Raw genomic sequence first — 24,746 nt, forward strand, 5'->3', positions numbered from 1 at the left:
GACTTTGGGAAAGTTACGTTGCCTTCTTTTGCCCCAGTTTCCTCATCTGTAAAATGTGGATAGTACTGTACGGTATCTACCTCGCTGGGTTGGTGTGAGGATTAAATGAGATGATACATAAAGCGTTTAGCTCAGTGCCTGGCATGAAGTAAGGATTCAGTGCAAAGACACTGCTGTGGGTCTTTTTGGTTTTTTTTTTCTTTTTTTTGATGGGAGTGGAAGGTGTTTCTTTCTTTCTTTTTTTCTCCCCCAGACTCCCCTCCCAGCCAGGCTGCCACATAACATTGAGCAGAGTTCCCTGTGCTGTACAATAGACCTTTGTTGGTTATCCTTTTAAACACACCTCGGCTGCTGTTTTTCCTCCTTAACGCTATCGTTATTGGATCTTCCTGCCGCTCCGGGATAGAGTGTTAGCCCCCTTTTACAGATGAGGAAGCTGAGGCCCAGTGAGGTGAAGTAACCCACCTGATGTCACACAATAACGCAGTGGCAGAGCTGGGACTGGAACCCAGCTCTCTGTCGTGTAATCTTGCAACACGGCTGTTGCCTTTGGTAAACAGAGCCCAGGAGTGCAGGGTGCCTGACCCTGGGGCAGTGGGAGAAGTGGACCCTCCTATTGCATCTAAGTGCCCTTTTTCTTCTTTTCCAGATTTATAAGCTGGAGATGAGGGTCGCTAGAGCCCAGGGATGGCAAAGTTTGTGACACTTGGGCAGAAGCTGCAGCTGCAGGGTCCAGGCCGGAGTTAAGTGATGGGGCCATTTGAGCACCTGCGGAAAACCAGGCAGGAGGAACAGTAACCCCAGGAGAGCACAGGCTGCTGCTGCCGGGATGCAGGGATGACGCCTCCGCAGGCCCCAGCCTCCGTCCCGCCTGGGTGCTAGGAGCCGTCCCTGGGCTCCAGCCGGGAGCCCTGCCGCCCAGGGGCATGGCCAAACCTTTCTTCCGACTCCAGAAGTTTCTCCGCCGGACGCAGTTCCTGCTCTTCTTCCTCACAGCCGCCTACCTGATGACCGGCAGCCTGCTGCTGCTGCAGCGGGCCCGAGTGGGCCTCTCGCCGGGCCCCCGGGCCCCCGGCCCCCTGCAGGCCCTGCCCGTGGCCGCCGTGGCGCTGGGCGTGGGCCTGCTGGACAGCAGAGCCCTGCACGACACCCGGGTCAGCCCAGAGCTGCTGCTCGGCGTGGACGTGCTGCGGGGCCCCCTGGCCCGGCCCCGGCCCGGCCCCCGCTGGCTCCGCAGCCGCAACTCAGAGCTGCGCCAGCTGCGGCGCCGCTGGTTCCACCACTTCAAGGGGGACCCCCAGGGGCCGCCCGCCCTGGGCCCCGAGGCCCCCAGGCCAGCCGCCAGCAGCCAAGGTAGGTGTTCAGCCCTGGGTCTCCTTGCCTATATGGGAGCTACTCCCAGGGGCCCAATTCGGGGGCACAGGACTGGTGTCCCCTCTCCCTGGCCCTGGCGGCAGCCCAAGAAGTAGGCGCCGAGAGCCCATGGCCTTCCCACACCGCCCCTTCCCCCGCCTCCGAGGCAGACAGGAGGGGCCTGGGAGGGGAAGCCCTTTGGAGTTTTGCTCGCTCCCCAGCTGGGCTTGCACGTGGCTGGAGGTTGAGATGTGCAAGTATCTTGGAGCTGAGACAGACCTTGGCTTGAATCCTGGATCAGCCCCAAGTTGATTAGGTGACCACGTCTCTTAATTTCTCTGGGTTCCTTGGAAATGGAGGTTGGGATACCTGCCCCAGGGTTATGGTGAGGATTAAATGTGACACTATAGAGCAGCGGTTTGCGAAGCAGAGTCCCAGACCAGCAGCCTCAGCATCACCTGGGAGCTTGTTGCAAGTGCAGATTCTCAGACTTACCAAGTCCCAAACTCTGGGGCGGGGTCCGGCACGGTCTCCAGGTGGTCCTCATGCACGCAAAAGCTGAGGACCACTGGGCTAGGCGTCCTGATGTATTCACTGGCACTCAGGAACTGACAGCTATTATTATTTTAACTCCCCCAAGGTCATTCTCTTAGTTTGGGTTCCCCGGAAGCAAACCCTGAAACCAGGATTCAAATGGACTTGGTTAATTTGGGACGTGATCCCAGGAACACTGGTAGGGGAGTGGGAAGTGAGGCAGGGAAGAGAAGGCAGGGAAGTCAAGGGTACGTTATGGAACAAGTGGGGGCTTGGAGCGAGGGTAGAACATGCATCTTAGGGTGCAGCCTGGAGGCAGCAAGGCCGCGGGGACACAGGCGGGGCACTCATCAGACTGCCAGAGTCATGCAGCTGGGACTCCATCATGGGGTCAGCCTGGTTCCAGGTCGGGACTCTTTACACCAAGTTATCCAGACTATGCAGGGCCCAGTGAACTGTGCCTGTGTGAAGTGAGCACCCACGGAGTGTCACAGCTGTTGTTGGGTGGTGACTGACCTCAGTCAGTGTCCCAGCATCCCTGTCACCACCCCATTTGGTCCTGTACCACAAATCACAGGAGAACTGCTATCCTGAGTATAAGAAGTGTAGCTGGAGCTTAGAGTCCTCAGTGGCAGGATATAGAAGATGAGGCAAGAGCCTGAGGAGGATGAGTCTGGTGGCCCAGTACAGTGAAGACTGGAGGACTCTGCCTTCTACAAGAAAGAAACTTCCATGGAATGAAGTTTCATCTGAAATCCTCTAGGTCATAGCCCTTGTGTGGGCTTCCTCAGCAAGGCTTCATGTAAGAATGAGGGAGAATTGAGGAACTGGTTCTGTAGCTCATTTCATATAGATACAATTTCTGTAAACTCTCCCCAACACATCTAGAAGCTGGGTCTCTCTGCAGGCTACACCAGTGTAACTCATTTAGACTAAAGTGTAAGTGACTAAACAAAGTTGCCATGGATTTCTTGGAAAGAAGGCATGGAAAGAGCACAAGTTTTGAAAACAGACCTGTTTTCAAATACCTCTTGGTATTGCCAGTTATTGGCTCTATGACCTTGGGCAAGTTAGCCATGATCCCTCTTTTTATTTCTCTCAATCCACACTTACTGAGGACCCACGTATGAGTCTCCATGTGTGCTATTCACTGTGCACTTGAGGAGTTCAGTCTGGTGGTGGAATCAGCTATGCACCCAAATGATTACCCCACAGTGTGACTGAGGCATCATAGAGGCACATGCAAAGGGCTTGGGGCTCATTAGAAGTGACAAGTTCTTTGTAACCTGGCTTCAGGGTGACTGGGCAGCAGAGGGGAGGACTCAGGGTGACCTGGTTATAGCCCTGTGTATAGAATACGTATATCCAGGAGAACCAGTGGGTACCCCTTAAGTCATCATTTAGAGAGGCGATGGAAGAGGCTGCAGTGAACGCTGAGGAGATCATGGTGAGATGTAAACAGGACCGATCGTCACCCATTATACACCACCCGTTTCTGCCCTGAGCCCCTGAGTGCCCTCCACACTCTGATGCTCTGGCTGACCCTCCCTGGTGATCCCCAAACCTAGCAAGTGAAGGGTTAATGCCTGGTACAGCGGGAACAGTGAGGTTCTGGGTGTTGAATGGTGATAATTCTGACAGGTTGGTGCCCCGCCCCAATAGGTTATTCAGTATTTTGAATATCCCCCAGGATTGGAGGAAGAATTCGCCCTCTGGGAGAGGCCATGGTATCCTGGCTGGAGATCTTCAGAGAAAGTGGGGAGAGGTGGGCACTGGCCTGAGGCCCCTCTGGGAGCCCCCTTCCCTTCCTGGGGCTCTGTGGGCCCCACACAGCCAGGCAGGCCTCCCTGGTGGAGAGTAGCTCGCAGGCCAGCCCTCGGGACAGCTGCTGGGGTTGCAGACAAAGAGAGAGTCTCTTTGCGGCCCGGGCAGCCTGCCATCCCCCTGTAAGGGGATCCGGCAGGCAAGCCTTGGAAGCTGCAGGAGGCCCCATCAATCACTGAGCATTTCATTATACCTTGGACAACATCCATAATGGAATAAAATGTCAGTAAGTTTACTAGGGGAAAAATAGTAACTTCTTCATAGCCAGTTTGTTTTTTATTGATAGTAATTTGCAAAGACATTGCAATATCTCCAAAGCCATCGTTAATAGCCTCATGGCATGTCCATTTTGATGTGCAAATGAGCAGATGCCGAGTCACAGACAATAATATATCGCCTCCGTTTCAGCCGAAAGTAATAAATCCGTCTCAGAATGTGTCCCAGTGCATCCCTGGGAAGTCCTTTCTTTTTGCACATTCTCTCTTTCTAACTCTGTCAGGGAGTTAGAAAAGCCATTCATTATTTTTCCAGGAGAAAGGGTTCCCCTCCTCCTCACAAGCAGAGGGGGAGGCGCCTGCGTCTCAGGCCTTTGCTACAAACTGAGATGGGACCAGCGGGGCGTGGGCGTCCCCTCCAGACCGGTCAGTTCCACCCGATGGCCAGCTGGTAGCTGGTTAGCCTCTTCTTGTTTTTGAAGAACCCAAGTCTGACTGCTCAAAACCATTTCTTTCTCTCTTCTTAATGTCTTCCGCTAATATTTACGGAGCCGGGACTTCCCTGGTGGCACAGTGGTTAAGAATTCGCCTGCCAATACAGGGGACACAGGTTCGAGCCCTGGTCCGGGAAGATCCCACATGCCGCGGAGCAACTATGCCCGTGCGCCACAACTACTGAAGCCCACATGCTTAGAGCCTGTGCTCTGCAGCAAGAGAAGCCACCGCAATAAGAAGCCCGTGCACTGCAATGAAGAGTAGCCCCCGCTCACCTCAACTAGAGAAAGCCCGCGCACAGCAACAAAGACCCAACACAGCCAAAAATAAATACATTTAAAAAAAAATTTACAGAGCCATTGTCACACTCGGCCCCCAGGTTAGAGTGTAGGATCAGAATAATTATAGCTGTTACTTATCTGAGCATCTGTGACGTGCCTAGGTGTACATCTGTTATTTAATGTAATCTTTGAACAGCCTTATGATGTCAGTGGTGCTATCACCATTTTAATGACGAAGGATTTTGCATTTCAGGGAAGTAAAGTCATGTAAAAATATTTATTGTTAACAATGACATATAAACAATAAAAACAGTCACCACTGAGCCCGTACTACATGCCACGCCTGCATTAGATACTTTCTATGTTATCTCGTGGAATTCTCACAACCACCCCATGAATTCCATGAGACCATATCCCCGTTTTACAGATGGGGAAGTGGAGGCTCAGGAAGGGGAAGCTGCACATGCCAGGTCACGCAGTCAGATAGTAGTGGAACCTGGATTTGAATCTAAGGCAGCCCATTCGCTAAGGCTGTTTCCCCACTCTTCTCGCAAAATGTGTATGTGCCGGTCTCAGCCTTCAGGGGTCTTGAGCCCAGGCACCTTTAGAACCTTCTGGTTAATTTCCCATCAACGGTGATAAATGTTTAGCAACCCCTGAGCTTGTTTTGGATGTTTACTTGAAAGCTATAATAGAATTTCTTCTTTGCTGAGCAACACACATCAGAAATTTCTTAAATACTAGGTTTTTTTTTTTTTACTAAGTAGGCAGGCTAAGGAGAGCGATTGATTCTCACTGACCTGGGTGAAGGCTTTCTGGTCTTGGTAGTCCTGAGATTTATATAAAGAGAGAGAAGCTTGTGGGGACTGGGTGTCTGGGGTCCCGAGTAGAGGAGTGGAGCCTGTGTCCACGGACAGACACTGGGTGTGGCCACATGTGTGCTGCTGGGCATCCGTGATGAAGGTGACTTCAAGAGGCTCATAGCCTGGAAGGGGGAGAGACCCTTTAGCAGACATTGAGAAGGTGACTGTTGCTCTCTCCTCAGCCCCAGATCCTCTAACCTGAGGTCTCTGGGTCTTCAACCATTCCTGGCATGGCGGAGAGTCCCATCTTCCACCATCTTGGTCATCTTCCTCTTGCCTTGCCTTTCTTAACCTGGGGCCCTGGGAATCGCACATTGGTGCAGCCAATGGGACCAGCCCCTCCTTGCATCTGGGCTCTCTGCTCCCCCTCTCGCACCCTCACAGGATGTCAGTGTGGGTTTTAGGAGCTCTAACCCACTGTTGGCATCGTGCCTGACCCTGCTTGGTGAGTCACCAGCTAAGGGGAAGGTGTGGTCCCTGCCCTCAATGAGCCTTAAGGCATGGTACAGAGACAGGATACACAGGTGTACACAATTTTTAACAACAACAGTTAATGATAAGGATTTGGGTGACAGCAAGTTTTTCAGACACTCATTGTGACAATTCAGAGAAAGGAGAGGCCATAGTGGGCTGGAGTGGTCAGGGCTGTAAGTTGTCAAGGACAGGTAGGAAGTAAAGTGTGGACATGCGGGAGGGAGCAGGGACATGTCCAAATGTGGCAAGAGAAATGAGCTTGGGTGGGGTGGTGGGTTGCATTTATGCATTTGAAAGTTGAGGAAACTGAGGCACAGAACGTTGAAGTGATTTAGTCAAGGTCAGAGATGGATTTAAGTGTGGTGTTCACACCCAGGAAAATCACTCCCTGATTTGGGCCCCAGGAATGAAGGCTGGCAGACCCACTCCTCCAAACCACTCAGCAGGTGGCCCTGAGCTTCTGCTTTGGGCCAGGTTCTTGGCAGCAGTAAAAGCCAGTCTTGCCTGAACAGGGAGCTCCTGGACTGGTGGATGAGATCGTTACTCCTCCCCGCAAAGCCGTTTGGGAGCTGGCAGGCTGTTGGGAGGCCTTGGGCATGCTGCTTCCCAGGGACAGCCTAGTTTCCGGAGGCTGCAGTGTACCGCTCAGGCGCCACTTGAGACATCCTGCAACTGAGTGTAGACGTTCCCCTGGAGACAAGCAGCATCTTTATCACGGGTGCCTGATCCAGATCTCGGCACAGCTATTGTGGGTGTGCATTCACAGCTCGGACTATGTGATGGCATGTTTGCAAACTCCCAATGCACAGTTCCTTCAACGCTCTGTGATGCACATGACATTTACACACCTGACACGCCTGCTTAGTGCTCGAGTTCTCCAGGCTTTGCTGTGCATTTCTGGGAGGCAGCTCCCTCTCTTGAGGTGACAGGTCAGGGCTGTTTCTCATTGACATGTGCACGGTTGGGTCAACACTGTCACTGCTTTGTGTAGTCTTGTCCCCTAGTGTCCTTTGCAGGGATGTGCCAGAGATGCCCTCACTGGGGAGGCCTCAGCTGTCCCTTGGTCCTAATGATTCCCACACAGGACAGCTGTCTTACATGTTAACAGATGCTGCTTACACACCTGCAGTGATGGGGGCTTACTCCCTCCTGGGGTGGCAGATTTTCTTCTTGAAATAACTCTCCCTGTTTGCAAGATCTTTAGGTTAGCTAAGATCAGACTTTCCATAACTCATTTCTTCCCTCTGGACCACGAGGAGGTGACAGAACCTGCCTATCAAGACATTTTTGGAGGCAGAGAGGCCTTTTCCAGCCTAGGAAGGGTAGGGATGGAGAGGAGAGGGGTCCAGGGGAAGAAATTAAACCAGCCAGACTCGGTGGGTGAGGGTCAGTGGAAGAAAGTTGTATTCTGGCTGATGCCAGGCTCCTGGCAGGGTGTCTGGAGGGACAGTGGGCCATTAACTACGAAAAGGGGGAGGAAGAGAACAATGTGGAAGTGTCCAGAGGCCCTTCAGGGAGGGTTGGACCACCGCCTCATCCCCTGGGCTTCTCTGAGAAGAGCCTTAGCCAGGAATGGCAATGCCAAGGGTGGAGCCAGGTAATCTTCCCTCTCTCCAGGGCCTCTGAGTCTCTGCTGTTCTTCCCCGCCTGCAGGCACATACATGGGATGCTTCAGTGACGACGGCCAGGAGAGAACTCTGAAGGGGGCTGTGTTTTTTGACTTGAGAAAGATGACCGTCTCCCACTGCCAGAATGCGTGCGCTGAGCGGTAAGTGTGGGACCCTGACCATCAACTCCACTGGAAATAAGGTCCAGAAAGTGGAAGTGGTGTCCCTGAGGTGATGCATCGGCTTCCAGTTGGCTGTCATAGTGTAAGCAGAGCTCGACCGATCAGATCCCAGTTGTCCGCAACAAAGAAAGTTTACTGACGGGACTGCAGGGGGTTATGGAAAGAGCTCCGGGCTCAGTGTCAGGAGACCCGGGGTTCACTTCCTGCAATGCCAGGACTCAGCCTGGCCCCAGACCCAGCTGCCATTCCTGGAACCAGACCTCAGTGCCCTGGACCAAGGTCGGGACTCACCCCAGGCCCCGCTCTGCCTGCAGGTCCTACGTCTATGCTGGCTTGGAGGCCGGGGCCGAATGCTACTGTGGAAACCGGCTCCCAGCAATGAGCATGGGGCCAGAGGAGTGTAACCATGAGTGCAAAGGGGAGAAGAGCTCCGTGTGCGGGGGTGTGGGCCGTCTCTCCGTGTACCGTGTGGAGCAGCTGCAGCCCGGCTCCAGGAAGCGTGAGTGTGCCAGTCTGTCCCTGAGCTCCGTCTGTCCCCTGCTCTGCCACCACCCCCGCATCTGCAGCCCCTCATCCAAGCCACATGGGACCGAACCCGTGCTCTGCCTTCCTCACCACCTTCCCCAGACAGGCTCGCGGCAGGGGTGTGGGGTTAGCCTAAGTTCGCTCGAGTTCATGACCGAGGCACATCTTTCCTTATCCTCTACAGGAGAGAGAAACTGATCAGGAGGCCCAGGGCCTAGGTCTAGGTGTGTCTCAGACATGCTGTGTGGCCTCAGGCAGTTTGCTTCCCCTCTCTGGGTTCCAGTCTAGTTTGTGAAGTGCAGAGGCAGACTTTGATTTCTAGCAATGGGGCAGACCAGGTAGTCTGAATGTTTCCTAGCTATGAAACACCTAGAAATGCTGGGTAAAATTGTTTTAAATGCACAGCTGAACTAACAAGAAAGTAAGGAAATCCCTGGCTCCAGGAAAGAAGTGGGAACCAGGAATCACAGTGGTGAGATGAAGGCAATCAAGGATGCTGTGCAGCTCTGGGTCTCCGCCAGGGGAAGTTGCTGATCTTGGTGACCACACGGCTTAGGTTTTCATGTCTACAGAGAACAGAAAAGGAGGCTTTGAGCCTGTCAGGTTAGGGGTTTGGATTGAAACTTCTGTATATAGTTGGATCCAATTTCACTGAAGTATAAATCAGTGAAATTTTAGATTAAAAAAAAAAAACACCTATCAGAAATAGAAAAACTTGTCTGTTTTGACCTGAGCTTTGGGTGAAAAAAAATTTTCCTAAGAATTTATAACCTAAGAGTTTATAATTGCAGGCCTGCATTTGTATGAGTTTTGAGGTTCAGATTTCTGCTGTCTACCTGGTCCTGAAGGCTCCAACATGCAATTTGGCTCTGGGCCATGTGGAGGTACCAACAGAGACAAATGCAAAGTTCTCTCTTGGGAGCTGTGCCACCAACCCAGGTGTAAAGAGTTCCTGAAGATAAATTCTCACTGAAGATGGGTTTACAATTCAAAATTATAGGACTCAGGAGGAAATAATCAACCACGAGGGAGAGTAAGCTGATGCATCAAACAGCAAGACTGAACCTCCCAGAATTTCACCTGAAAGTGCTATCAAACAGAGATGACAACTGAGGGGGCCCAGCTAGATGTTTGTGAAACTCAGATTTGTCCTCATTGCAAGATGAGCTGCAGATCCACTTGATGTGATTATAAAAGGCCCTTTTATAAAATAATATGGCTGTGTACATTTGCACATTTGGGGAGCCATCCTCTTCCTGACTGGGAGGGGCCGGGCTGGGAAGAAGTCAGAGCGTGGGAGACCTCCCCCCACCACTGGCAAGTGTGAGACTGCAGATGATGGAGGCACAGCCCAGCATCCAGGAACATCAACTCATGAACTCAGCCACCTCTGGCCATGGACCAGGGCTCCAGGAGAGCTGATGGATTAGTTCAAGAACTGGACAGAGCTCAGAGAAAGGTGTCAGGTCAGAAGCGAAGACTGCAGAGGGGTTTCTGGGAGAGCTTTCCTAGTGATGAAGGAGTTTGCTAAGCAGTCCAGAAGCGCAGCTCAGAGACGCATGGGTGAGCTTCAAAGCCAACACTGGCTACCATCTATGGGGTCAGAGTGATGGGGAGAGTGGCTCAGTGCTCAGACCCGGCCAGCTAGGCTATTCTGGTGCTTCCTATATGCAGACAGGATTGTCTGGGAGCCAGGGCTCCAGATGGGGGGATGGGGACAGGGGTGGAGACCCTGACAATACACGCTACGGATTCACTAATGAGCCATTAACTCAACAGATACTCATTGACACCTACTCTGTGCCAGGCCCTGTCCTGGCTCAGCAGTTTGCCATGGTACATGGATGTATCAAGTCCTTCCCTGTCATCTGGGCATCCACATGGGCTTCCTGAGGACCAAACTGCTCCAGGAGGGCTTCTTGGACCTTTGATTTTCCTGGGTCCAAACAACATTAGCCCCCCTGACTCCTCAGCCCTGCCCACCAGGAGGATCAGGTCTGTATGTGGGCTCTGGGCTGCCCTGGCAGCTCATCCTGCCTGCTCAGCCACTGACTCTTAGAGATCAGTATTTGGCTCTAGGTTGCCCACTGGTTAAGGGTCAGATGTTCCAGTCATTCAAGCCAGCCTCAGATCTCAAGTCGGCTAGACTTGTTGTCATAGTTAATGTTGAAACGGTTGAACAGCCATCCCTTCTGGCAGGCTGTGGAGCCTGCACGGCGGACCTTTGCCTGCCTGCTCCCTTCTCAAGGGCATGAACCGACAGGATCTCTGTCAAGAGGTGACCAGGTGACCGGCCATCTGAAATTTCAGCTTCTCACTGGCAAGGAGCTCTCGCAGGAGTAAGACCCATGAAGGTGCCCCCCGGGTTGGGATCAGAGGGAGGCACAGAGCAAGTCATCAGTGGCTCCATCTTGGACGTATCCTTCTGCCCGAAGTGTCCCTGGAGCTGTCACCTGAGGAGCAGGGTGTGGAATGGACTGCCCTGGGTGACAGCCTCTTCCCCGACAGTCCCAGTGGTGAAGTCTAGAGGCAGCCGATGCTTCTAGCAGCATCTTGTAGCACTGACCTGTTACAGCTTATGCTGCGCCCTCACCTGCCCTGTCGTGTCCAATTCCTTATGCTGTCAGCACGTATTGGGCACCTGCTGTGTGTCAGGGTCAGGGCTGGGTGTGGGGAGCATTGGGGTGACCCAGATGCAGCCTCCTCCGAGGCCGCAGGGAGGTACTCACCGGGACACTGATCACCCCACTCGCCCTGCCTGTCTTGCTCACCCTCCCTTACCATGTGGCCCGAAGCCTGTCTCCCTGGAGACTGTCCCACCCCAGTGCAGCTGACCGAGGACCACAGCCCAGTCCGTCTAGATATTTTGTCCTTTGGGGGCCCAGTCATGCTACCGGACAGGACAGAGTTCTGTGGGTCCTGCACAAGTCATCACCCCAGGCCCTTGCACCAAAATCCAGGGCAGGAAAGTGGCTCTGGGAGATGGGTGGGTGCATGTCATTCCTCAGAACAACTCTAGCTGCCAGGCGTTACTTAGGTGAGAAAATGGAGAGTCTCTGAGTCCATGACACGCCCAGATGGCTGACTTGAGTCCCTGGCGGTGCCGGGGCTCGATCCCAGGCCGTTAGGATGCTCCGCCTGGACTGTTTTCCCAGCACCAGGCTGCTTTCCTTCATCTGTGCCCTGATAGGTCCGTGCCCTGACGCCCAGACCACTGGTGCCATGGTCGATAGGATGAGCCTCCAGACCCAGAGTTTGGTCCTGCTTTGTAGTTTTGTGTGGAGAGGGCCTCTCACCATGGTGCCGGCTGGCTAGAGGGTTTCTACTCTCTCCAAGAGGTGTGGCAGGTGGAGAGAACCGGGAGAGATGCTGAGCCCCAGGAGATGTTGTGTTCAAAGGAGCATGGGATGAGAATCAGGACGCCATCCAGAGAAACTCTGAGGAGTCTGGAGGAAATAGGAACAGTTGGTGCCGGAACATTCCAGAAGGTTTGTCCCCACACCAAGGAAGCCAGCTAGGGAGCTGAACTTCTCCACCAGAAGGTCTGTAGAACAACTTGGCAGCCTGTGTACCACGGGCTTGAGGAGTATTCCTAGAATTTGGCAGGAGTTCAAGATCAGAGAGAAAGCAAAGTAGTGGTGTGACTCGATGGCCCAGCAAGGGGGAGTGTGGCAGGATTTCAGGTTTCCAAATTGACTTTTCTTTTCGTGCGTGTGTGGGTAGGACAGAGTCTTCCAGAGTATCAATCTCTTGGGTCACCTGGTGCAGAATCTAGCACAGAATGGATGCACAGTCCCGATTTGTGGAAGGAAGGAAGGGAGAGAGAGAGGGAAGGAGGAGGAGAGGATGCACACTGTCCCCTGAGGGCTGGCAGGAGAAGCAAGACGTGAGTTCAGAAGCTTCAGCCAAATGGTCCCTTGTCGGTGACCCCGGCGACCAAGGCTAACGAAGGTTCTGGTGCCTGGTTTCTCTCAGGAGCTTGGCTTGCCCACAGCCTCTATGGGCAGTTTGCCCTCTCTGATTGGAAATCTGCCTTTCCCAAGTGTACTTCCACCTGTTTCGGCATCTGAAGCCACCATTTTCCTCTGTGACAGGCACCAAGACCACTGGGCACCATTTCTCACCGGAACCCCATTTCCTTCCCCGCAGGAAGGACCGTCACGTACCGGGGCTGCTTCCGACTGCTGGAGAACGTCACACACGCCTTCCCTGACTCCCTGGTACAGTCCAACGTGACCGTGGAGACGTGTTCAGGATTTTGTTCCCAGAAAGTAAGAACAGTTATGATCTCACAGCCCTGTCCTTTAACCATCCAGCCTGAGTGGTGGTCTCAGGGAGGGGCAGGTGCCCGTGCGGGGCTGCGGCTGTCTGTCCTCGGAGCCTGGGTGGGAGCCGAGGAGGGAGGTCTGGGAGGGTGGCGGGCGAAGATGCAGCAGAGTTGCCCGAGGATGCCAGCGGAAGCCCGCTAACGAGGTGATCGGGGCTGGGTGGGGAATTGTCAGAGAAGGTTGTAAAGCTGAAAGAATCGTGTCTTTCCCAACGTGAGCTCTTGGCACACGTGTCAGATGTTAAATGGACTTGGTTTGGAAGCAGGAAGATGCTGGCTTGGGACTTGGGGAGTGCAGATTTTCTGTTATTTGCGCTGACAGCGTTGGGCCATGAATCTGACTTCGGGGGCTGTAGTCACTCATGTACCTTTGGTTCAGCCTGGGCTGAGGACTGGAGTGTGGCTCTGTGCAGGGGCCGGGCTGGGCACCAAAGGCCACTGTCCCTGCATTGCATGCCAGCTCCAGGGTGGGAAATGTTGATCAAGGCCACGTGGGGCTTGCACAAAGCAGGACCGGGGACGGGGTGTGAAGCGAGGCTGGCGGGACCTGCGGGCCACCCAAAGAGCTCTGAGAGCTGGGGCTGGAGACCCGTGGTCTCCAGATTGGGCTGGATGCTGTGGCCCTGGAAATAGCCCCGGGGGACAGTAGTCTGGGATTTGGGGCTGCTCCGATGTGCTGGGGTTCAGTAGCCTTGATGGGACTGTGATACATGACAGTGTAACAGAGTAGGGCTAGGAGAGAGGAGGGCCTTGGCAACGATGATGATATTTATCAACAGAAGCTAACAGGTATTGATCATTTATTCCAGGTTGTGTTCCAGCTTTACATGTGTTAACCCATTTAATCCTCTTGACAACCATAGGTGCTCTGATTAACTGCATTTTGCAAGTGAGGAAACAAAGAGCTCGGGCATTCTGCCCAAGGTCACACAGCCAGGAAGGGAGGGATCCAGGATTTGAACTCTGCCTAGCTCCGTAGCCTGCTGGTTGTTAGAAGGGTATAGGGCGTGGGCCTCAGCGAAAGCACATGTAGTTGGACACGAAGAAGCACTCCCTCCATGGGGCCCCGACCCACAGGGAGCTGCCGTGCTCTCAGCCCTCTTTTATTTTTCATTTTTTTTGCGATACGTGGGCCTCTCACTGTTGTGGCCTCTCCCGTTGCGGAGCACAGGCTCCGGACGCACAGGCTCAGCGGCCATGGCTCACGGGCCCAGCCGCTCCACGGCATGTGGGATCTTCCCGGACCGGGGCACGAACCCGTGTGCCCTGCATCGGCAGGTGGACTCTCAACCACTGCGCCACCAGGGGAGCCCTCAGCCCTCTTGAGATGCTTCCCTTGGAGGTGGGGGGGACAAAGCCTTTTTCCTACTCGCTTCCCTCTTGCACAGTCGGGGCCTTTGAAGTGGCTTTCTGACATCTCCGGCATTTCCAAAGCCACTGCCAAGGATGTCTTAGGCATCGGGGCTCACGAGACACAATTCTGGGAGCCGAAAAGACTGTTGATTCACAGACATCTGGCCTGGGGACCCCTTCCTCCCTTCTCCCCCTGGTGGGACCAGAGCCAGTAGAGATGGCAGGGACACCGGCTCGCCCAGCAGGGAAGCACGCCGCCCTCTCTGGGCTTCCTTCACACCTGCAGTTCAGAGCGGCTCCCCGGAGGGCCGCCCACTGGAATCAGAGGAACTCAGCTGGTCTGGGCCTGCTGAAGGCCAGCCTCCCGGTCAGCAGACATAGAGGCATCTTCCTGTGTGCCGGGCGCTGGGTTGCAGCCTTCCCACTGGTGGTCGGCTCTGATCCTCTCAGCACTCCGTGAGCGGGGATGGTCTGACCCCTGCTTGCTGCGGAGCCAGTGCAGGTTTGCAGGAGTGAGAGCCCTCATACGCAGGCACAGAGCGACGGGCTTTACATCCAACTCTCGACACCACGCCCCGTGCCTTTCACACTGCTGCCCCTCGGTGTGACATCGGCGGGGGAAGGGGACAGGCGAGTTAGCCGGAGGAGACAGGAGACAGGAAACGAAACAAGAGGAAAGGGAGCGGCAGCATCACGGCTCTGCCTCTGTGATGTTTTAAATTATTTTCAATAGAGAACATGCTCACGTGGAACACAGTAAAAAGACACCAAAGGGGGTCGAAGGGAAAGTCTCATCCCTGTGTGTCGTCCACTCAGCATCCTTCCTTGGACGCAGCTGACAGGCCTGACCTCGGCCAGCCACTCTCAGAGAGATTCTATGAATATTCAAGTGGTTGTTCCTTTACAGAGTCATGATGCCTTTACAAACCCCACAGATGGTAACGAGCCACACACACACAATCCCCCACTCTCTCTTAGAGACTGGTCCACATTGGCACAGAAAACACTTTCCCACTCTTTTATTCAATTACATGGACGTCCTATAACTTATCTAACCAACACCCCGCTGTTAAGCATTTAGGTTGTTTCCAGTCTTTTGCTTTTACAAACAAGGCTGTGATGACTATCCTTGTAGGTGGGTCGTTTTGTGTCGGTGGTGGACCTGCCAGATAAAATTCTTAGGAGGTACCAGGTCAGAGGCTGGCTGGCCTTGTCCTGTGGGTAAACTTTGCCGTGCTGCCCTCGGCAAAGGTTGTGTTAATTTTACGCCCACCAGCTCCGCATGAGAGGGAAGCAAGGCATCCTTGTGCCTTTTCTTTTGGAGAGGATGACTTCAAAGCAGCATCCCAGGTAGACGGCCCGGCATTCTGGGGATGCCTCCCCTGGGGCAGCCCACAAGGGCCCAGAGAATTCTGCCTTGTGGTTACAGACACAGAACTTGAAGATTTTAAACTCTTCAACTCCTATTTCCAGCCATTCTTCATATTTACTGACAGAAATCCAGGTCGCTGCAATCTCACATTGCAACGTGTGCCAAAAGATACCTGAGGGTTGTTGATAGCTTATGCCGTCTTGCACCTTTGCATTTTGTACGTCTCCCCTCGATATACGTTTCAAGGACAGGTTACTTGCTTGGCTCTGGGCAGTGATGCTGCGAATTGTTGAGGTCAGAACAAGGATGAAAGGGTGTCCAGGGTTCTCAGAAATGGCCTTTGCCCTACAGGCGTCAGAATCTGTGCTGACAGCTTGGCCCATATCCTGGCCTCACCTGTATTGTCAGATGGGGCAGGGACAGTGGCTGTTTCCTTGAGTCCCATTGTTTCGATCCACAGAATGTTGCAGCTGTGAGGATCAGAGTCACTATTTCCAGCTTTCAAGTTGAAAGGAGGTCTTGGCAGGACATACTTGTGGGACGGGGGCCAAACACATACACTGACACTTATGGGGGGGGGATGCCAGCTGCCCATGAGATAGAGCTCACCCCTGAAGCAGGGCTAAGACAGGAACTGGGTGATTCTGACATACAGCAGAGGAAGGTCAGTGCCTGATGAGGATGAAGGAGGCTTGGAGGGAGGCTTCAGTAGGAGGCTGCAACTTTTTGGAAGGGTTACAGCTGGAGGATGTGGGGTGGCACCAGCAGGCAGGGGAGGGGCGTGAGAAGTGCATCATAAAACTAGGCAATGGCTGGGCAGGGGTGAGGTAGTGGGAAGGCAGCCAGCCCGCCCAGAGTGCAGCGCTCCGTGGTGCCATATGAAAGGTAGGACGGGGACAAACTGCAACAGGCCTTGGATGCCCGCCTCCAAGTCCAGATGTTTTTCGGTGGCTAAGAGGGAGCTACTGATGGTGTGGCAGGGAGGGGGCGGTGTGACTGGTGTGGGGCTTCATAGCTGTGGGTAGGATGCTCTGGGGTGAGGGGTGTTCTCTGTGGATCCCTCTGGGAGATCCCTCTGGGAGCAGTCCTCAGGGCCACCCCCAGAGATGCCTTGGCAAAACTGTGACTGAAGTCCACCTGTGACCTGGCTCTGGAATTAGGAATTCCAGGTAGGGCAGGGATGATGCCCCAGATGTCATAATGTAAGTAAAACCACCATCTGCCTGACAGAGTGAGCCTTTGGCTCCCAGAATGTCTGTTCCTCCCTTCTCCCTCATCCTGCTCTGCAGTTGTTGGTATGACTTGGACTCAAGCCTTCTGGATGGTCCCCATCAGCTCTCAGGTTCCCAGTGGGAGCTAGGCTGGGACCCTGATCTCACTCTAGGGCAGGGTTGCTCATCCTTGCAACTGTTGACATTTTGAGTTGGATAATTGTTTGGGGATCTGTCTGTACGTTGTAGGATATTTAGCAGCATCCCTGGCCTCTACCCACTACATACCAATAGTACTCCCCACTTAGCTGTGACAACCCAGACTGTCTCCAGACATAACCAGGGGTCCCCTGCAGGGGAACCACTGTCCCAGACGGCCACCTGGAATGTGTTGGCTCAGCCATACGCAGGCCCGGTTCACGTTCCCCACGCATCTGAATCCTGGTGATGGATTGTCTTTTACAGCTATTTAGGGAGGATGAAGAAGCAAATTCCGCCTCCAGCGCTGAGGTCTGGTGGATACAGGATCAGCTGGCAGTTCAGCTGACCCGGGCCTGCAGAGGCCAGGGATCTCTTTGCAGGAAGCGTCTTCTCTTTCCTCTCCTGGACGTTGAGGGTGAAAGAGAGAGGTGAATTTGGAGATTTCTGGCTGTACTTTCCTGACCGACGTGCCAAGCACTTCCTCTCCGGAAAGGCTGGTGGCACCGAGGCTGCAGAGACGTCCCAGTGGCAGCTTCATCTCGTCCTAATTTGGCTGCAAGACAAGCTCAGGTGTCCCACGACGTGGGAATGGTTACATTATGCCACGGCCATACAGTGGACTATAATACAGCCATTGAAAATGTTTTCAATGACTTTTATGATGGAAAATGCTCACAGCAGACTGTTAAATGGGGCAGAGCTAAACCTGAGGGTGGGGACCACAGGCTTAATTAGGGCTGGCTGGGCAGGGGGGCCGGGAGCAGCAGACGCCAGAGGTGGGGCATGCAAGCAGGAAAAGAGGGGGGGCCTTCTTTGTGCCATGCCCCAATTTCGAGCACCATCTGAGATTTATTTGTGGCTCCCGATCAAAATCTCTACTGTTTTTTTGCTAGTTAGTTACAACGGATTTGGGGAGCTCCCAGAGTGTAGTTTGACAGGGAAAGAGCATTTGGGGCCACATCAGCATCTTAATGATCTGACTCTCTGCCAGCAAGGGCGACTTGACCTATGTAATGTGTTTTTAAACACAGTAAAATGATCTTGTCTAATTTTCTGCGATCGTGTTGGTGATGGAAGAATACCTGTTCATTCTCAGGCCTCTAGATGTTATCACCTCCTTCATTTGAACAGAAGGTGAAAATGATCTTAGATGTTTGCATCGCTACCCATTCGGATGTGGGGTCGTGAATTTTGAAGCCCCATATTGGTGTTCGAGTAGATAGGCTGTGCCATTCCTGCGGTGGGACTGATGGGTGAAATCTGGCACCATCTGCCAATAGGTTACTAACGTGTGAAGCTCCGGCTGTTACACCTCGTGATCTGAGGTTTGTTCTCCCAGCAACTGCTCGTGGTCCTACTGAGAAAGGCATCGCAGGGAGAGAGGTGTTATCCTTCCTGCCTGCCCTCTTTTAGCCTCTTTGGGGTGTATAAGTTCTTCATACAGAATCGTTAGCACCTGGATGTTTTCCCATCGACATTTCTTCTGAGGTTTTTCCTTTGTCCGTTTAAAGGAGGCGCTAACCCAGCTGCCTGTGGAATGGAAAGGCACGCATTAACGCGGAGCCGGCTTGTTCTCTGCTGGGCAGTGGCTCTGGCCACGTCCCCTTGGATCCTGATAGATGCAGTCCATCCTGCGTGGGTCTGGGTTTTGTGAATTACTACCTCTGTCTGCTGTCTGGGGCTCCAGTCTGCCGAGAGCCATCGCCCAAGGGGACATCCCCTAGGGGCCTCTGGAGACACTCTGACATTGAGCTCAAAGTAGTCCTGAGGCAGCACCTTTGAGGCTGGACACGTGGAAGAGGGCTGATGAGTTAGCTCTTCCGGTGGAGAAGAGTGAATACAGAGAGATGGCCTAATGCCCCCCCCACCATGCCTTTGGCCTCCTCCGGACTCGGACGAGCCAACTTGCTGAGGGTCTGCTCTCTGAAAGGCCCCTTAAGAGTATAGTTGTTCCTTGAAGAACACAGGTTTGAACTGCACTTGTCCACTTATGTGTGGATCTTTTTCAATAAATTCGTACCACAGTATACATCATCAGCCATTGGTTGAATCCACGAACACGGAACCACAGACTTGAGGATCCACGGATTTGGGTATCTGTGCCAGGTCCTGGAACCCATCCCCTGCAGATACCAAGAGATGAGCGTATTTCATGGCATCCTAAAATCCCCCTGACAGCTGGAGACATCAAGACTCAAGCCGTCTAAATTTAAACTCACACCAGAGCCCTTAATCATTAAGCTATGCCCCTTTTACAGATGATAAAACCAAGGCTCACAGCTGCCCGGGAGCTTGTCGACAGTCACACAAATGAGATTCAAAGCCTGGGATTCCTGACGACAGGCCTCAAACTGGGTCCACCTCCCGTAGCTGCCCCTCCAAACCACACAGCCCCGCACCTGCAGTCAGATCAGAGGGAAACATGCTCTCAGTTACAGGATCAGCGGACGGGTTTGCATTCAAACTGACGTTTGCTGGAAAGCAAGAGTCGGTCCTTTCATCCCCAGCCCCACATCCCCCTTCGTGGGCCTCTCCTCTCCTTTCTGTGTCTTGAATGTTCCCCAGTTCTGCCTCTGGAGGCAAGAGACTGGTCAGAGGCAACCTCCATGCCGGTTCCTGAATTTCGTCGCAAACCCACCACATTCACGTTTTTGCCTCCCAGGGGCTGAGTGTGGTGTGTGGCAAAGCCCTGGACTGGGAGTCCAGAAGGCTGGCTTCTGTTCCCACACACCCTGATGGTCTGAGGTCGTGGGCTGCTTGCCGCCGGCCTCCAAGCCTCAGCTTCGCCTTCTGAAACCGGAAGTTCTCATCTCTGAAGTTTTGGTAATTCTGTGTAATCCTGGAGATCCTGAGAAAGGTGCCCAAGGAGGAGGGAGGATGGAGAAGAGGAGACCCCAGTGGGAGTCCTTCTTGAGGCCTCACTCCTTGCCTGTTGGAATGTCCGCTCCTTGACCCCTTGGCCATGGCCAAGCCTTGGCGTGTGGATCCCCGCTGCCCGGAGAGCCCAGCCCTGGCTGTAGCGTGACCCGGCTCCAGGCTGAGTGCCCAGACATACTGCAGACCCAGTCCCCGCCTGAGCCCCCATCCTGGACACCCAGGCTCAGGCTGTAGAGAAAGTACTGGGATCAGGGTGTGCACCCACCCTGCCCTCGGAGCTCCTCATCTATTTGAAGCAGTATCACATCTGTGTTCCTGTTTCTCTGCCTTGTCTTGGTTCATTTTCTCCTCTTCTCTCTCTCTGTGCTTTCGCTCTTGCTCTTGTTCTGTCTCTCTCTCTCTCTCTCTCCCTGCAGCTTGACGTGGAGGTACCGGGGAGCAGCAAGGTTGGCAGAGAGATAAGATTCATCAATATTTAATTTTTATGGAAATCATGTCTTAGAAATCCCCAAGGGGCTGAAAATTGGTCTGTGTTTTCAGAATCCAATGATGTTGCTGAAGAGGTTATGTTGTAAATAAAACCACATTACTGTCTGCAGCTCTCCCGTTGCTCTGCAAACACCCGGGAACTTGACAGTTTAATCCACTCAAGGAAGCAAAAAAGTTCGGGTCACTGGTGGGGGCAGCCTGGCCCCAGCCCTGGGATACAGGATCGTGAGGCATCAACATCAGCCATTACCGCCGGGGAGGAAGACAGACCCAGCCTGCCCTGAGCAGATTTTTTTTTTTTTTCCACTGTGTTGGTGAAATGTTCTTGTCTGAACAGGAATCTCAAGATGGCAGAGTCCCCTGGGGTTCCTGTTGACAGGGAGGGTTTGCTTAGATGGAGAAGGCTTTCTTCTCTTTACTCATGGCCGGGCACAAGTGACCAACAGAAGGCTCATGTCCAAGTCTATTGCCAATAACTCTGGGGAGAGTTGGGATCTGGAAAGGACATTCATTCATTCATTGGTTCATCCATCCAACATTCATTAAGCATCCAGCATGTTCTAGACTTTGTTCTAGGTACTGAGAATGCAGCAAAGCACACCAGACACACAAAAATCACGGCTTATATTCTTGTGGGTAAAGGCAGACAGTAAAGCAGGTAAAATATATAGTATGTTGAATGGTGACAAGCACCGTGGAGAAAAATGAAGCAGGAACCTTACATATTTACCCATTGGAAACGAAGATGTGTATCCACTGAAAGTCTTGCCCAAGAATGCTCAGAGCAGCATTATTCGTAATAGGTAAAAACTGAAAACAGCCCAGGGATCCATCAAGTGAAGGAGTCCACAAATTGTTATGTCCACACACGGAATGATACTCAGCGATAAAAAGCAACAATCCACTGCCAGATAAAACAACATGGGTGGCCTTAACAAATATTTTTCTGAAAGAAACCAGACTCACGAAAATATGTGCTGAGTGATTCTATTTATAGGCCATTCTAGAATAGACAAAACTCATCTGTGATGATGGAAGTCAGACTAGGGGTTGCTTTGGGGGAGGAGGGTATGACTGGGAAGGGGCCGAGGAAACTGGTGTGTATCCTGATAGGCATTCATCAAAACAGACTGGGTGGTACATTCAGGGTCAGAGTGTTCCATCGAGGTAAGTTATACCGCTGAAACAAAAGTAGAAAACACAGCAAGGGATTGGGTGTATCGGTGATAGCAGGAGGGTTGTTGCAACTCGAAATGGGGTGGCCAGGGAAGCCCTCACAGAAGAGGTCTTGCAGAAGGTGAGGGAGAAAACCATGAGGGTATCTGGGGGGCTTCCCTGGTGGCGCAGTGGTTAAGAATCCGCCTGCCAATGCAGGGGACACGGGTTCGAGTCCTGGTCCGGGAAGATCCCACATGCTGTGGAGCAACTAAGCCCGTGCACCACAACTACTGAGCCTGTGCTCTAGAGCCCACGAGCCACAACTACGGAGCCCGTGCACCTAGAGCCCGTGCTCTGCAACAAGAGAAGACACTGCAATGAGAAGCCCACACTCCTCAACGAAGAGTAGCCCCCACTCGCCGCAACTAGAGAAAGCCCGCGTGCAGCAACGAAGACCCAATGCAGCCAAAAATAAATAAATAAAATAAATTAATTTAAAAAGAGAAAGCCGCGAGGGTATCTGGGAAAGGACATTCCAGGCAGAGGGCACAGCAAGTGCAAAGGCCCTGAGGTGGGAGCGAGACTGCAGTGGCCAAGGACTGGTAAGAAAGCTAGTGTTAGTTTGCTCGGCCTGTCATAACAAATTCCCACAGACCGCTGGGTGGCTTAAACAATAGAAATTTATTTTCTCTCAGTTATAGAGGCTAGAAATCTAAGATCAAAGTGTTGGCACGGTTGGTTTCTTCTGAGGCCTGTCTCTCTGGCTTGCCAATGGCCTCCTCTTCCATCTCTGTGTGTCTGGGTCCTAATCTCTTCTCAAAACGACACCAGTCAGATTCGATGGGGGCCCATCCTAATGGCCCCAGTTTAACTTAATTTCCTCTTTAAAGGCCCTGTCTCCAAATACAGTCATATTCTGAAGTGCTGGGGGTTAAGGCATCAACATATGAATTCTAGGGGACACAATTCAGCCCATAACAGCCAGCGTGGGTAGAAGTGTGGGAGACACAGACGCAGACCGCTGCGTGCTCTCTGCTGCCGCCGCCGTGGTACCCAGGCTGCTTGTTCCCGCTGCTCACTGCGATGAAGGTATTGATCTGGGATGAGACGGGATGAGGGCTTTTCGGGAGAGGATGGATAGCAGTGGGAGAGGCCAGAGGTTGCAGTTCTTCTGATGGCTTTTCACTAACTCACATCAGCAGGAGAACTTGCTTCCAGAAAGCCAACGACATTCTGATTGAGGGTCAGGACACAGATTTGCTTTCTGTTGAGAAATGACATGGGGGCCCCAGGGTGGGTGGAGTCTAGCCAGAGGTACTGATGGGGTTTGTCCAGCCTTTTGTCCCCTCACTCCAGGCCCAGCGGCCCCAGCAGCCTGTGCTGGACATCACCGCAGCTCCGACATTGACGGCAGCTGTGGCTGAGTGGGTCCTGGTTCCAGGGTTAGGGCCCCATTGTGGCCACTGAGCCCTCAAAGCAATTCTTTTCTTTTTTTTAATATATGTTTAAAATTTATTTTTTGGCTGCATTGGGTCTTCGTTGCTGCACGCGGGCTTTCTCTAGTTGCGGCGAGTGGGGGCTACTCTTCGTTGCGGTGCAAGGGCTTCTCATTGCAGTGGCTTCTCTTGTTGTGGAGCACAGGCTCTAGGCGCATGGACTTCAGTAGTTGTGGTGTATGGGCTTAGTTGCTCCGCGGCACGTGGGATCTTCCCGTACCAGGGATCATACCCGTGTCCCCTGCATTGGCAGGCAGATTCTTAACCACTGCGCTACCAGGGAAGTCCCAGCGATTCTTTTCTTTATGTGTCTGATCGAGATTAAGGACCACAGGTGCTGCTTGGGGGAGGGACTTCCAACCTTTGCTTGATCCTGAGCTTTTGGGGCCTTGGAGGGGGAGCCAAAAAGAGGAATTTTAGGAACCAAACTCTCAGGTACTCTGCGTGTCAGGATGGTGGTCTGGGGCCTGCCTCTAGTACAATTAAAGGTCTTAAGAGTTAAGAGTAAGGGAGCCCTTACTATGTGCTGGGTCCTTCTCATGCATCATCCTCCCTTCATTCTCCCAGCACTCTATGGTGTGAATATTATTGCCCCCAGATGACAGATGAGACAGCCAAGACTTGGGGGGCAGGTGGTGATTGGTCCAAGGTCATACAGATATTCAACTGTGGCCCTGGGATTCGAGTCCAGGTCTGTTGGATTGTAAACCTGGTGCTTTTTCTCCTACCGGGTGCTTCCTCCCTGGTGCCTCTGGACATGAGCCCATGGACACCCAGAATGACTGCCTACTGCTAGCCCCCTGTCCTGGGAGAAATTTGCAACTCAAGCCTCGTCCAGGAAAGGTATGGGGGAAAATGTCCTAGTCTCACTGGCCCTCACGGTGGATCAGAGGGAGAGAAATGAGATCCTCCGACTGTTCCAGGCAGGACAACTCAAGGAATATGTCCATTTTACAGATGGAGAAACTAAGGTTCCAAAAGGGGAAGTGATTTGCTTATGGTCCCATAAAATGTTTAAGGGCATTTCTAATGCCAAAGTGAGCACTGAGCTCTGGAAGCAGATTGTGTGTGTGTGTGTATGTGTGTGTGTAGGGGTGTGTAGTGTAAGAATAGTGAAAGCATCCTCTCCTGTCCCCACATGGCAGCTCAGCCCTGAGAGAGGGATGCAGGGCTGGCAGAGGCAAAGCTGCCCCTGAGCCTTGATGAAGGAGGAGCGGGGTGGGGAGAGGCCTTCGTGGGGGCTGTGAGGCCTCTGGGAGAGCATCCCACCTACGCTTAGGAGAACAGCCCTCCGCTGGGGGCAGCCTCCCCTCCTACTTCCTAAGGGACCACCCGGCCCCAGGCTCTGCATCACCCACCCCTGGCTGGGACACCATCCACTGTCTTTTCTGAGCGCCGAGATCCTGGGCTCTGCCAAGCCACGCTCAGAAGACACTATTGATTTTCCTTTATTTATTTATGAGATTTTTTGCTGTGGGCAAAAAATAAAAAGGTTTGTTCAGTGTTTCCCTTAGCAGCGAGTTTTCTCTGCCCACTGCTTCCCTCGCCCCCAAGCACACACCCCATTGACTCCTCTCCTCTCTCTGTGCTCCAGGGGGCCTCGCATCTCCTGTTTGCAAGATGCACAGAGAGGCAGAGTGGGAATGGGGCTGAGTGTCCTACCTGGTGCCTGGTACATAGTAGGTGCTCAAGTAAAATGTGTGGGAGAGGTGAGTGGAGGAATTGCCCACCAGGGAAAGGAGGCCGAGGATGAAGAAAGCACCTACTGTGTGCTGGGCCCAGCGCTGGGCAATTTGGACCTTTCTCATCTAGTTTTCACAACCGATGTGCAAGGTGGGTTTTATTCCTTTTGTTCAATGGTGAAATGCAGAAAGGTTCAAGGTTACCCAGGCTGTGAACCTGAATTCAC

The 24,746-nt window shown here is 53.0% G+C and overlaps 1 protein-coding gene across 1 annotated transcript in view; it reads left to right on the plus strand.

The window, feature by feature from the left end:
- Positions 1–926: 926 nt before the first annotated feature.
- Positions 927–24,746, plus strand: part of WSCD1 (WSC domain containing 1) — a gene marked incomplete at both ends in the record, with an annotated part of 30,879 nt that continues 7,059 nt past the window's right edge. Inside the window, 4 exons of the mRNA XM_079725766.1 lie at positions 927–1,353; positions 7,693–7,807; positions 8,143–8,327; positions 12,503–12,624. Coding sequence (XP_079581892.1) covers positions 927–1,353; positions 7,693–7,807; positions 8,143–8,327; positions 12,503–12,624 — 849 coding nt within the window. The remainder of the gene's footprint in view (positions 1,354–7,692; positions 7,808–8,142; positions 8,328–12,502; positions 12,625–24,746) is intronic.

This window comes from Hyperoodon ampullatus (assembly GCF_949752795.1).
Source record: "Hyperoodon ampullatus genome assembly, chromosome: 19".
Classification (NCBI taxonomy): Eukaryota; Metazoa; Chordata; class Mammalia; order Artiodactyla; family Ziphiidae; genus Hyperoodon; species Hyperoodon ampullatus.